General features: G+C 42.2%; 1 protein-coding gene across 4 annotated transcripts in view; it reads left to right on the top strand.

Moving 5' to 3' along the window:
• The first annotated feature begins 13,750 nt into the window (after window positions 1-13,750).
• elp2 (elongator acetyltransferase complex subunit 2) overlaps window positions 13,751-13,977 on the top strand; it is a 97,133-nt gene continuing 96,906 nt past the window's right edge. For 3 of the 4 annotated variants that reach the window (XR_007956408.1, XR_007956407.1, XM_052016736.1), the window contains exon 1: window positions 13,757-13,912. Coding sequence is in view for 1 of the 4 variants with exons in the window: in XM_052016736.1 (XP_051872696.1) it covers window positions 13,781-13,912 (132 nt within the window). In the remaining 3 variants the exon portion in view is untranslated. Of the gene's footprint in view, window positions 13,913-13,977 lie in introns of all 4 variants that reach the window. The other variant, XR_007956406.1, reaches the window with a different exon arrangement.

Below are 13,977 nucleotides of genomic sequence, written 5' to 3'. Positions count from 1 at the left end.
AAAAAAGCCAAAAATACAATGTAGATCTCATTAAAGAATGCTTTAAAAGCCATTTAAAACTGCTGAGAAACACGGAAAAGTACTTTCAATTATGCTGCACCTGAATTTCCAGTGAACTCCTGTAAATTTATAAAAGCAGGAAACTTTCATTCTTTGGTCTTTGGAATGGTTGGTGGAGCCACTTTAACAAATGGCAGGAGGTTTTGTTAGAGTAGTGCTGAAATAGCATGAAAGAACAGGGCATTTTCAGTGTGGCACATAAACTGGTGTAAGTTGCTCACAAATGACTTTTTTTCTAATTTTTATGCTGATTATTGTCAAGTTGGCATTACATACATATTTCTCTGTGTTTTAAACAAATACAATACATGTACATATTGTGATTTATATATTTAGTTTATATTGAGATATATTCCTCGTGCTGTACACTGAAGACTGTAGAATCAGATCTATAGTCTACAAGGCAAAGCACCAAATTGTGCTTTCAATACCTGACAGACTATACTGCAACAACATACAGAACTGCTGCTTCTTGGATTTCCATTTAATTAAATGAAAACATACCTGCACTACTTCTCTCAGTAAGTATCAGACCTACAATTTCCTCAGCAATTGTTGAATCCATACCCAAGTGCCTAGATTAGTAGTCACCTTGGTGAAAGTGTGAACGTACAGCATATCAGCACTTTGTCTGGGAGGCAATTATGATGTTTAATTTATTACCAAACTTTATAGGCCACAGAATAAACTATGTGATTATGGCCATAAAGAAGAAAGCTCAGTAAAACACAGGCATGTTTATTCATTCTCTTTCAGCCCTTCAGGGAAGTACAAAGTAGCATTGTTAAATTATGCAAAATGCAAGCTCTGTTACCAGAGCAACCATTCACAGTCGACAAACTTCTTCCTCACCTGCACCCAGCTTTAGGCCACATGTAAGACACCATTAAACCTTATAAACTTCCACCAAGAGCTGCCTAAACATACTTTATATTGGAAAATGCCTCTCTACCCCTGAAGAAGATCTTTCTCTGTACAACTTACAGCATCTCAGAAACAGGATGATTTTATTCTGCCTTTTTGCCTTGTTTTAGTCATTTAAATTTTTTTTATTATTTACAGCGTGGTAACAGGCCCTTCCAGCCCAACGAGTCCGCGCCACCCATTTTTTAAACCCAACTTAACTTACCCGTACGTCTTTGGAATGTGGGAGGAAACCGGAGCACCCGGAGGAAACCCACGCAGACACGGGAGAACGTACAAGCTCCTTACAGACAGTGACAGGAATCGAACCCTGAATGCTCGCGCTGTAATAGCGTTGTGCTAACCGTTACGCTACAGTGCCGCCCTATACTATACTATAGAGTTTGGTAGAAGTAGCCAAAACAAACTCTTGAAAGATAAAATTATTCAATGTTTTGCCCCCCTCCTCCCCCACCCCCCGCCCTATCCCCATCTCACAAATGCTCCGAGTAGATTGTTTGCTGTGAGTGTCGAATTTACGTTAACATTAGCTGAATTTGTTTTAGGAGTTGCATTATCCCAAGTGGATTGTTTCAAGATCAGTGGCTCTATGCCAGGACCAGATCATCAATCCCATGATTATAAAATAATAACTTATGGCATAATGAGCCTAATGGCATGCATTGCCAAAAGCAAAAAAAAACTGACAGTGAAGTACACATTTAAAGTACTGAAGAGATAGACATTCAAACTTGTTGACTGAGAGTCACAAAAGAGCGCAACACATGCCATTTTCAGGATGATGGCAGAGGAGGTCAGTGCTCACACAGTGCAGGTAGAGCTTCAAGGCTCTCAGAAGGATAGAAATGGTATGACTTGACTTCCTTGGTAATTTACAGCTTTTACAACGCAGCCAGCTCTCATATACCTCAAACACTTTCTCAGTAGTTATATTTCAAGGAACTTGCTTGTGGAATGGATACCCTTGCAATCACTCAAACACATCCTGTGTTACAAATTACTCTACAAGTTCCATAGCTAGTTAGCTGTGCTATTGATGGTCTTTGAGTACATTTTATTCAAAGGACCAATGCATCTTCATACTCGTCATCACTAGATACATACAATCAAATGGGTACATGCTTTTTTCATGCATAGGTGTTGAAATTTGTCTTCTCTCCTTCTAAATAAAAGAAGAGGTAACATTTACAGACAATGGCCATCAGCAATAAGAGTCCATTTGTGAAGGTACAGCAAATGTGCTGATAAGGATTCCAAGATTTAGACCCAGTGTTGATGAAGGGGCAATGTGACAGTGTGTGACATGGTTCCCATGCACTTGTTGACCTCCTTCCGGTCAATGGAGGTCGTGGGCTAAGGAGGAGCTGTTGAAGGAGCTTTGGCAAGCTGCTGCAGTGATTTTGTAGGTGATGCACACTATAGTTCTAGTTCATTGGTGGTGGAGAGAGTGAACGTTTAAGGTTGGTGGATGGAACATAAATTAGGCACACTGTTTTGTCCCAGATGGTGCTGTTAGAGCTGTGTTCATCCAGGCAAGGAGAGGGTTGCCCACCACACTAGAGGCATGTTTTGTAGATGATGAAAAGGCTTTCTGGGAGGCAGAATACCCAGTGTCTGGCCTGCTCTTGTAGCAACTGAATTTATTTGGCTCGTCCAAAATATTTTGGTTAATGATGAACTCGAGATATTAATAGTTTGAGATCCAACAAAGGTAATGTTGTTAAACGTCAAAGGAAAGTTATAGGGTCATACAGCACAAAACAGGCCCTTTGGACCACTGAGTCTGCACTGACCATCACGCACCTACTTATAATTGTCATACACTTATCCCATTTTATTTTCCACCACTTACACACTGGGCAGTTTATAGTGGCCAGTTAACCTATCAACCCACACACCTTTTGGGTGTGAGAGGAAACTGGAGCACCTGGCAAAACCCACACGGTCACAAGGAAAATATGCAGTCTCCACATGGATAACACCAGAGGACAGGACTGAATCCAGGTTGCTGGAACTGTGAGGTAGCAGCTCTATTAGCTGTTTAAACTTGGTCTCGATAGTGGTCATTATCCACCATTTATATGTTCCAAATGTTATTTGTCAAGCCTGAATGCTCTTCAGTTCTTTCTGATTGTGAGAATGGATTGCTTCATTATCTGTGAATGGAACTGAATATGATGTGATATTTGCAAAAGTACCAACTTTTGCTCTAAGGAGGGGAGATTATCAATGAAGCAGAAGATAGTTGAGCTCAGAGCACTGCCCTGCAGAGCTCCAACAGTGATATCCTCAGCCATCTTCAACACCTTATGACCAGCTTCCTTTGCACCAGGAATGATTCCAGCTACTGGAAGGGTTTACTTTTGACTCCCATCAGAATCAAATTAACTAATTTTCCTACTCCCTGTCTCCATCACTGGAACACATAGGTTCAGTTCTCTGAAATTTTAAATGATAACAGAAAATGTTGGAAACACTCAGCTGGCCAGGCAGCATCTGTGGAGAGAGAAGCAGTTAATGGTTCAGATCCAGGATTGGGAAAGGGAGAAAGCTAGTTAGTTTTCAGCAGGAGAAAATGTGGGGGTAGGACAAAGGGACTATCTCTGACAGAGTGAGTCCAAGTGGGTTAATAGATGCAGTTCAATCACATTAGGAATATGCCTTTCTGAAATTTGCCATTGGCTTCCCTGATTTGCTGTCACCTTTCTCACTCAGTTCTGTTGTGTTCGTTGCTCATTGCAGCAGTAGCAAATTTTAGATCTTGCCCACTATCACAGGTGTTTCTCATGCAGTCCCTTCACATGCAAACCCTCATATTGCTCCACCACAGCAGTCTCAGACCCCCTTAGGAAATCTTCCACTTGCTTTTCTGTTACTTTATGGAGCAAAACAATTCATATCACTTAATTATTTTCTATTCCTTCCTTTTGTATCTGAGGTCATGCACGCGAGCTACTTTACTTTTGCAATTTTCTGCAAGCAGTGTCATGACCTGAAAGCCAATGTAATTCACAGCCTGAATCAGTTCTATTGGCTGTATCTTTAATGTGATGTGGTGTTGTGCTTTCAACCCTCATACAGCACATACCAGAATTCTATGTACCAGTTTTCTTGGTACTAATTTTCTACACTCTTTCTCAAATGCACTACTTGGAGGCCTTTGAAGTATTGCCCAAGGACTTGCATTTGATTCCTCTGTCCATTCTAGTTGATATATTGCAGATCCAGATCCTCCTGTCTCCACGCCAGGAACAGCTTCTCTCATTCCACTAACAACGAACCTCCACAATGTGGGGGCTTCTCCTGCCAGGCTCCCTATATCAAATTCCGGCAACAGCTTGAGAGATAGCCATCTGGTCCCTGTGACTCTGCACCAATTGTGCCACGAGAAGCAGCACCAATTTAACAATAATACCTTAAAGTCCTTCACTCATGGATGCCTACATATTTTTTCTTTAAGTATGTTGCAGCCAACTGGAGTTGCCACCTGACTGAATCTCAGGAGATGACATACATCATGGCAATTGACAGCTGCATCTAAAAATGCAATTAAAATTTGTAGACCAGCAGCCAATTCAATATTATACAGACATCTGCTCTGAGACCTGTCTCCTATTAAATTAAAGCAATGTCCAGATTAAAGGATCACCTTCTCATACTCACATAAGCTGTAAATAGATAGAGCACAATCAATCACTAAGTAGAAACAGGGACCAACATGGAATAGCTATGGAGTTAGATAAAATCAAACCAATAAATGACTGAATAAGAAGTGAGACACAGATAAATTAGGGAATACAATTAGTTTTACATGTTCCTACTGTGTGTGCTGCAGCTGAAGGTTTCATGGAATTACTGAATTAATCATAATTTCCTAGCCACATAATTGGTTGGGTGAATTGTTGAAATTACATATTTCCAGATTTCTATATTTATTTAGTTTAAAATAAACAACCGAAACATTCTGATGGGTTGTATGATGGCAGCAGAAAACTTATATAAATCTATTTAATGTAATCTCCAGAGCACAATTTGTGCTCTGATGCTCAGTTGGCAGAGATTATCAATTGGCCACTCAATAGGCATGACAGGACGCCTGGTGTTAAGACTGAGCTGAGTCAACAAGGATTTATGAAGGGAAAATAATGTTTGATAATCTTCTGGAGCTCCTTGAAGATGAGACTAATAAAAAAGAATGAGGGAACCAGTGGTTGGGTTTCTGGCACAGGAGGTTGGTTAAAAGGGTTAGAGCACATGGAATTGGGGGTAATGTTCTGACACAGATTGAAAATTGGTTATTGGACACAAAGCATAGGCTGGAATAAATAGGTCCTTTTAAGGTTGGCAGGCTGTGAATAGTTGGGTACTGCAGGGGTTGGCGTTTGGACTCCAGCTGGTCACAATCTATATAAGTGATTTGGCCAAGGGGGCCAAATGTGATATTTCCAAGTCTGCTGATGATACTGAGTCAGGTGGGATTGTCAGTGCAGTGGGGGCTGTAAAAAGGCTTCAAGGGAATATGGACAAGCCATGTCAGTGAGCAAGAACAAGTTTTTCAAGATTTTCATTGCATCTGTGCAAACATGTATTTGTGCATATGACAATAAACTCGACTTTGAACATGGTTGGTGCAATACAGTGCAGAAAAATGTGAGGTAATCCTCTACGGTGCACATAACAGAAAAGCAGAGCATTTGTTAAATGATGAGAGATTGGGATACCTTTGATGTTCAAAGAGGCCTGGGTGCACTTATACACAAATCACTGAAGGCCAATGTGCAGGTGAAGCAAACAATTAAGAGGGCAAATGGTATGTTATCCTTTTTTTAAATGAGGATTTGAATGCAAGAGGAAGGAAGCATTGCAATTGTGTAGGATCTTTGTGAAAACCCACTTGGAGGACTGTGCAGAGTTTTGGAATCCCAATCTAACAAAGGGTATACTTGCCATAGACAAAGATTCAGGGATCGGGGGTTTGCCATATGAGGAGAGATTGTGTGGATTGGGGCAGTATTCTTTAGAGTTTAGAAGCATGAAAGAAATCTCACTGAAACTTACGATATTCTTTAAAGGTTGACAGGCTGGATCCTTTGGCGCTCCAGAAGATTAGTCAGAAAAGGTTTACGAGGATATTGCCAGGACTTGAGTGACTGGGTTATAGGGAGAGGTTGGGGAGCCTAGGACTTTATTCCTTGGAGCATAGGAGACTGAAGGGTGATCGTATAGAGGCATATAAAATCATGAGGGACACAGATAGAGGGAATGCACATAGTCTATTTCCCTGGGTTGGGGAATGAAGAATGAGAGGACATAGGCTTAAGGCGAGAGGTGAAAGATTTAATAGGAACCTAAAGGGCAACTATTTTCACACAGAGGGTGGTATGTACATGGGATGAGCTGCCAGACGAATTAATTTAGGCAGATACATTAACAACATTTAAAAGACGTTTGGACAGGATAGGAAAGGTTTAGAGGAATATGAGTCAAAAACAGGCAAATGGGATTAGTTTAGCTGGACACCTTGGTCGGCATGGATGAATTGGGCCAAAGGGCCTGTTTCTGTGCTGTATTACTCTATGACTCAATGGCTGAGAAGTCTAGGAATGCGGGGCATAGTTTGAGAGTAAAGGGTAGGTGACTTAAGACTGAGATGAAGAGAGATTTCTTCACTCAGTGGGTGGAAAGCCTTAGCTGTGGAAGCTCAGTCCTTATGTTCATCCAAAACAGAGACAGGTGGATTTCTGGATATTAAGAGAATCAAGGATTATGGGAATAGTGCTAGAAAATGGAACTGAGATAGAAGATCAATCACGATGGCAGAACAGGCTTGAAGAGCTGTGCGGCCTATTCCTGTGTCTATTTCTCATGTTGTTATGTATTCTGAGGGTTATCCTGCCACAGCCCAAAGTTGGTAGCCCGACGCAAGAGAACAATAACTCTGACACAACCTATTATCTACAGACCATTGAACTAATCCAGCTTCCTTGTCAGAAGATGTCATGTCCTGGTTGATGTTTTCCATCTAGGATAAGGAGATATTTGGAGTCAGCAGTTTGTGAAGTGCTGCTCAAGCAACTGAGTTGTCTTGAGTGCAAAAGGACATCCTATATATTTTTGCTGCATGATCCAATAAAACCCGTTGGTTCCTCAGTGGTTGAAAATAGAACAATGATGCTAATGAGGGATGATTATCCACTATAGTGTTAAGGTCATGGTGACTGCCAAATCTGAGGCCTGGATCTCACATTGACACCAGGTCAATGCTGGTAAATAATTCATACACCACTTCCTGTATATTATTCCACTGCTGGGAGGTCTCAAAATCTTCCCAGAAATTTCCTCTGTTGCATTTAAAGACAATAATCTGATATGGAAATATTGCTTGATTTTAATGACCAAAGAGGTTGTTCCACAAGGAAATTAGAAAACAAAAAAATAGAGCAAAGGAACAGGCACTTTGGCCCATGACATGTGGACCATAATGTCAATCTAACCTGATCTGATCCACCTGCACGTGGCCAATGTCCCTCTATTCTCTGCCTGTTCATATGTCTGTCTAAATGACTCTTAAATGTTGCTATTGTATCTACCACCTCCCCTGGCAGCGTGTTCCAGGCATCTACCGCTTTTTATGTAAAAAAAACTTGCCGTGAAATCTCCTGTAAACTTTCCCCATCTCACCTTAAAGTATTTGCTATTTCCACCCTGGGAGAAAGGTTATGATTCCCTATCCTATCTATGTCTCTGATAATCCTATGTACTTCTATCAGATCGCCCCTCAGCCTCTGGCGCTGTGGAGAAAACTATCCAAGTTTGTCCAACCTCTTTCTTAATGGATAATACTCTCCAATTTAGGCAACATCCTGGTGAACCTCTTCTGCACCTTCTCCAGTGTCTCCATATTCTTCCCATGGTGTAGCAACCAGAACCACACACAGTACTCTAAATGTGGCCTAACCAAAGTTTTATAAAGCTGCAATGTGACTTCCCCACTTTACTACCCAATGCCCCAACTGATGAAGGCAAGCATGTTGTACCTCTTCTTTGCCACCCTATCCACTTGTGTTGCCACTTTCAGGGACCTATGCACCCCAAGATCCCCCTGTACATCAAATGTCCCAAGGGTCCTGCCATTTATGATGTACTTTCCTCTTGCATTCAACCTCCCAACATGCTTCTCCTCACACTCCTCACAAACCTGATGCAAGGTTTTGGCCTGAAACATAGACAAATCCTTTTCCCCCCACAGATGCTGCTCAACCTGCTGTGTTTCTCCTGCGGATTGTTTGTTGTCACCTCACATTTGTCCAGATTAAACTCCACCTGCCATTTCTCCACCCAAATTTCCAATGGATCTATATCCTGATGTATCCTTTGCCAACCTTCCTTGCTATCCTCAACTTGACCAATTTTAGTGACATTTGCGAACTTACTAATCAGACCACCTACATTTTCATCCAAATCGTTAATATAAATATACTTTACGTTACAAGCAACAGAGGTCTTATCACTGCTCCTTGTGGACCACTATCCTCTGTCTTCTGTGATCCAAACCAAGTTTGCATCCAATCTATCAAATCACCATGGACCCCATGTAACTTAATCTTCTTATCCAGCCAACCCTGAGGGACCTCAGTAAAGTCCATGTAGACAACATCCACTGCCCTGCCTTCATCGATCATCATCATCACTTCCTCAAAAAACTCAGTCAAGTTTGTGGGACAGAGCCTTCCCTGCACAAAGCCACACTGACTGTTCCCTAATAAATACATGCTTTTCCAAATGGGAGTCAATCCTGTCCCTAAGAATCTTCTCCAATCCTAACCCATTCCTGAGAGTTGAAATTCAATTACTGAAGGGCAGATTTCCGTGAAGGAGGTAGCAGCCTGAGGAAAAGATGGATGTATAGAAAAGATGGATTAGTGTACCTCGCTCTGATGTGTAATGAATGACCGCCTCTCACCTCTCCACTCTCAGTCCTGATGCAGGGTTTCAACCTGAAATGTCAATGATTCCTTTCCTCTCACAGATGCTATATGACCCGCTGTGTTCCTCCAGCACATTGTTTGTTGCTGCATATAAATGACCAGTTTAATTAGCAGCAAATAAGGAGACAGATGTTCAACTAAATTTGGAATTGAAATGGAAGATATCACAAAATGTCTGTTACTCACAAAGGTCATTCTTCCTGCAGTAAAAAGACTTTTCATTTTACTGTTTATTCTGGCTTATGACTGTATGTGATTAAAACTTCTGCAAAATATGTGGAACTCAGCAGCTGTTCTGAAACGGCAGGACAATACACACTGTAAGGTCAGTGCTTAATACCAACACTGCAGTTCTGCAGTGATCATATTGTGTTTTTGTAAGTTTATTATTCCATGCTCAGAATGGATAAGATTGACAAATAACTAATGACTCCAAAGCGTACCACAAACAGATTTGGAACTGGCAAATACAAAATGTTGTAAGTTAACTATTTTGCTATTTGGCCTCAGTCCATGATTAAGCATCTCTTTCATATTTTGGATAGGTCACAAAATAAGCCTGTCATTGGATAGGCAACCCTCTTCAATCATCTTCATTCTTTTCAATTTTTCCTTTTTTTCCCCTCACTTTTATCAAAAGGGCCATAAGTAACAACCAACAATTCATATTTTCCAATTTGTGTCAGGAGTGAAATCACCATTTTTACTGCTGTTTGTAAAATGACTTCAAAATATTCTTGTAGGAATATCTGAAGGTCAGGGTATTCATTGATTATTGACTTCAGGAAGGGGAAGGAGGGTGAACATGTGTCTGTCTACATTGGGGGATCGGCGGTGGAGAGAGTCAGCAGTTTTAAATTGCTGGGTGTTAACATATTGGATGACCTGTCCTGGGCCCAGCACAGAGATGTAATCACAAGGAAGGCACAGCAGCATCCTTACTTTCTTAGGAGGTTCGGCTTCTCACCAAATACTCTAACAAACTTCTGCAGGTGACTGTTGAAAGTATCCTGATTGGTTTCATCATGGTCTGGTATTGCAATTCGAATGCATAAGAACATGAGAAGCTGCAGAGAGTAGTGGACTCAGCTCAATACATTATGAGCACATCCTTCCCCACTATTGGTGGTATCTATAGGAGGCGTTGCCTCAAGAAGGTAACATCCATCATCAAAGATCCCCACCATCCGGGCTATGCCATCTTCTCACAGCTACCATTGGGCAGGAGGTACAGAAGCTTGAAGTCCCACACCACCAGGTTCAAGAATAGCTATTTCCCTTCAACCATTCGATTCTTGAACCAACAGACAAAACCCTAATCACTACAACACCATGACCACTTTAATCACTTTGCACTAAAATGGACTTTGTGTTTTTTTGTTCTAATTGTGTTCTTTTAAAAATTGCATATAATGTATGTTTTTCCTGTGAGTGCTGCTTACGTGATGCCATGTGCCTGTGATTGTGCTGCAAGTAAGTTTTTCATTGGACCTATGCATACATGTACTTGTGCATATGACAATAAACTTGACTTTGACTTTGACTTTGAATTGGTGCGTACATGGATGTCAAATACCTGTGCAATTTTGGTGAATTTGTACATGCACTTCTGTCATCTGGTGTATGGCAGTGGACTAATAATTCTTTCCGTGGATTGCTAACCTGTATCATGTCTGAATGCTTCAAAATACTGCATGGATCATGCCAAACATTTTGAAGCTGAATGCTGCCCTGTTATTAAAAAAAATGCTGTATTTTATACATGGAATTATATGTGTAGGCAATTAAAGATAGAAACTGATGTTCTGTTGCAATATTAGCAAAATAATTTTTCACATATTAATGGCAAACTTGTTTAACCTGAACATTAATAAATATCCATAAATCCCATGTAATAAAACAGAAAATATTTAATCACTGAAGGAGCAGTGACAATTTCATTGAAGGAGCAGTGACAATTGGTCACATGGTTGTTTTTAAGTTGTCAGCTTTCTTCAGAGCCGGTTGTCGACAGTTCTGCAGTTCCTAGTTTGATGCAAATGAGAATGCAGACCAACTGTAAAACTATATTGACTGTGAACGGAACACCAAAGAAAGCCTAACTAACTATTTTCTTTGATATTGACATTTTATTTTTGAGAATGCTAGGGTACATTGTTGAAATTAGAGCAAATACAACTAACAAGAAAGAATTAGGTTGAATTATATTGTGCAATACACACACAAAATCCAGAGAAACTTAAGTCAATGGGAATCAGGTGAAATGCTCCTCTGGCTTCAGTCATGCCCAGCACAAAAGAAGACTATTTTGATTGCTGGAGACCAATCAGTTTCATCCCATGATGTTGCTGCAGGAGTTCTAGAGGAAGTCCAAGGCCCAACCATTCTAATATCCTTGTTTCCATCAGAAACAATACCCATTTAGGATAAATGACAAGGGCATCAGAGTGAAATCGTGCCATGGATTAAACTGGTCCTAATCAGGAGTGTGATGGAATATTCTGCATTTTCCTGAATGTATGCAGCTCTAACAACACTGAAGAAGCTCAGCACCTTTCAGGACAAACCATTCAATCAGCCACCTTTAATATTTACTCCCTCTGGGATCCTGTTATGAGCCTAGAAGGCTCTTTTGTTGGCTATATTGGATCTGATGGGCAAAAAGCTTTCCTCTGCTTTGTTTCTTTTATTCCCTACCTCTATTATCTGTAAGGACAAAGACAGCATATGCATTGAATTATCAAATTCCACTCCAAACTACAATGTGTGCATGCATGTGTATGTGACCAATTCATTACACATTTGAACAACATTAAATCTAACTCAAGGTCTGTGAACTCATACCCATTACTGTTCTGAGGAAGGGCCTGAAATGTTAACTGGTTTTTCTTTCCACAGATGCTGCTTGACAGGCTGGGTTCCTCTAGCATATTTTTTTTGTTTCGGTTTTATTTGCTTTCCAACCTATCAGCAATGAATATCAGTGACCCAGCCACTCTGTAGCTGCAATCCAGAGTGGCAGCTTAGTCCACAGCTGCCACCAGGAGAGTGATGACCTGTTATGCAGCTCTAGTCAGGAAAGCATGACCTGCCCTAGTACCCTAGCACAGGGAATGACAACGTGCTCTAGGATTGCAGCCAGGAGAGGGATGCCTATCCTGGGATTCCAGTCAGGGGAATGATAGCCTGCCCCAGCTGAGAGAGTGGTTCCAGCCTGGAGACTGACCACCAACCCTGGGACACCAGCTGGGAAAGTGAAGTCCAGCCTAGAGCTCCATTTGGGAGGGTGACCACCCAACCTGGGCAGCAGCCTTTGACTTTGCAAAAACAGCAGATGTGGAAGCCAGAAAGCAATTTGCAGAATCAGAATCAGGTTTATTATCACTGACATATGTCGTGAAATTTGTTGTTTTGCAGCAGCAGTACAGTGCAAGACATAAGACATAAAAATTACTCTAAGTTATAAAAATAAATAAATAATGTGAAAGAGGAATAACCAGGTAGTGTTCATGGATTGTTCAGAAATCTGATGGTGGAGGGGAAGAAGCTGTTCCTGAAACATTGAGTCTTCAGGTTCCTGTACCACCTCCCTGATGGTAGTAACACAAAGAGGGCATGTCCTGGATGGTGAGGGTCTTTAATAATGGATGCCGCCTTTTTGAGGCATCGCCTCTTGAAGATGTTCTTGATGGTGGGGTAGGTTGTGTTTGTGATGGAGCTGGCTGAGTCTACAACCCTCTGAAGGCTCTTTTGATCCTGTGCTTTGGAGCCTCCATACCAGGTAGCGATGCAACCAGTCAGAATGCTCTCCACCATACATCTGTAGAGATTTTAAAGAATCTACGATGACATACCGAATCTCCTCAAACTCCTAATTGACCCACTGGCATGCCTTCTTCATGATAGCATCAATGTGTTGGGTCCAAGATAGATCCTCTGAGATGTTGACGCCCAGGAACTTGAAGCTGCTCACCCTTTCCACTGCTGACCCCTCAATGAGAACTGGTGTGTGTTCTCCCGACTTCCCCTTCCTGAAGTCCACAATCAATTTCTTGGTCTTGCTGATGTTGAGTGCGAGGTTGTTGTTGTGACACCACTCAACCAGCTGATCTATCTCATTCCTGTACGCCTCCTCTTCGCTGCCTGAGATTATGCCAACAACAGTAGTGTCATTGGCCAATTTATAGATGGCATTTGAGCTGTGCCTAGCCACACATTCATGAGTGTACAGAGAGTAGAACAGTGGGCTAGGCACGCATCCTTGAGGTGCACCTGTGTTGATTGTCAGCGAGGAGGAGATGTTACTACCGATCCGCACGTCTGTGGTCTCCCGATGAGGAAGTTGAGGATCCAGTTGCAGAGGGAGGTAGTTGAAACTTGTTGATTAGTACCAAGGGAATGATGGTGTTGAACGCTGAGCTGTAATTGATAAACAGCAGCCCAACGTATGTTTCGCTGTTTGCAAGGTTATTAGTTAATAACCATAAATCCCAAATTCTGCTAAAGGATGGACGTTTCACAGATGCTGCTTTACCCTGCTGAGAATTTGCAGCATCTAAAATACTCAGCAGGGTAAAGCAGCATCTGTGAAGAGAAACGTCCAACCTTTATAATGAGCTACTTGCACCGAGAGTCCTTGACACTGGGCAGGCCAGTGCCTGCAGCCAGCTTTCTCCCTGGTACACCAGCCTCAGAGAAACACGGGGGCTGCGCTCACCGCCCCCCCCCCAAAGAGGCCCGGCTTCTGCGCACGCGCACACCCTCCGCTCGGAATCACCGGGGGTCAGGGGTGACGCGGAGGGAGGAAGATGGCAGCCGCCGTGGTAGAGACGGCTCACGTTGCGCGATGTGCGAACCGGAGCCCGCAGGCGGTGTCGTGGGGCCGAGGCGGCTGTGTGGCCATCGCGTCCTGCCGCTCCGTCGTGATTTACCAACCGGAGGTAGAGGTTTAAACCGGAGCCGGCTCTAAGCGAATGAGGGGGGAGGGATGAGGGGGGAGGGGGGC

This window comes from Pristis pectinata, chromosome 5 (genome assembly GCF_009764475.1).
Source record: "Pristis pectinata isolate sPriPec2 chromosome 5, sPriPec2.1.pri, whole genome shotgun sequence".
NCBI lineage: Eukaryota > Metazoa > Chordata > Chondrichthyes > Rhinopristiformes > Pristidae > Pristis > Pristis pectinata.
Note: the sequence above shows the minus strand (reverse complement) of the source record. Positions and strands in the feature narration are given on the sequence as shown.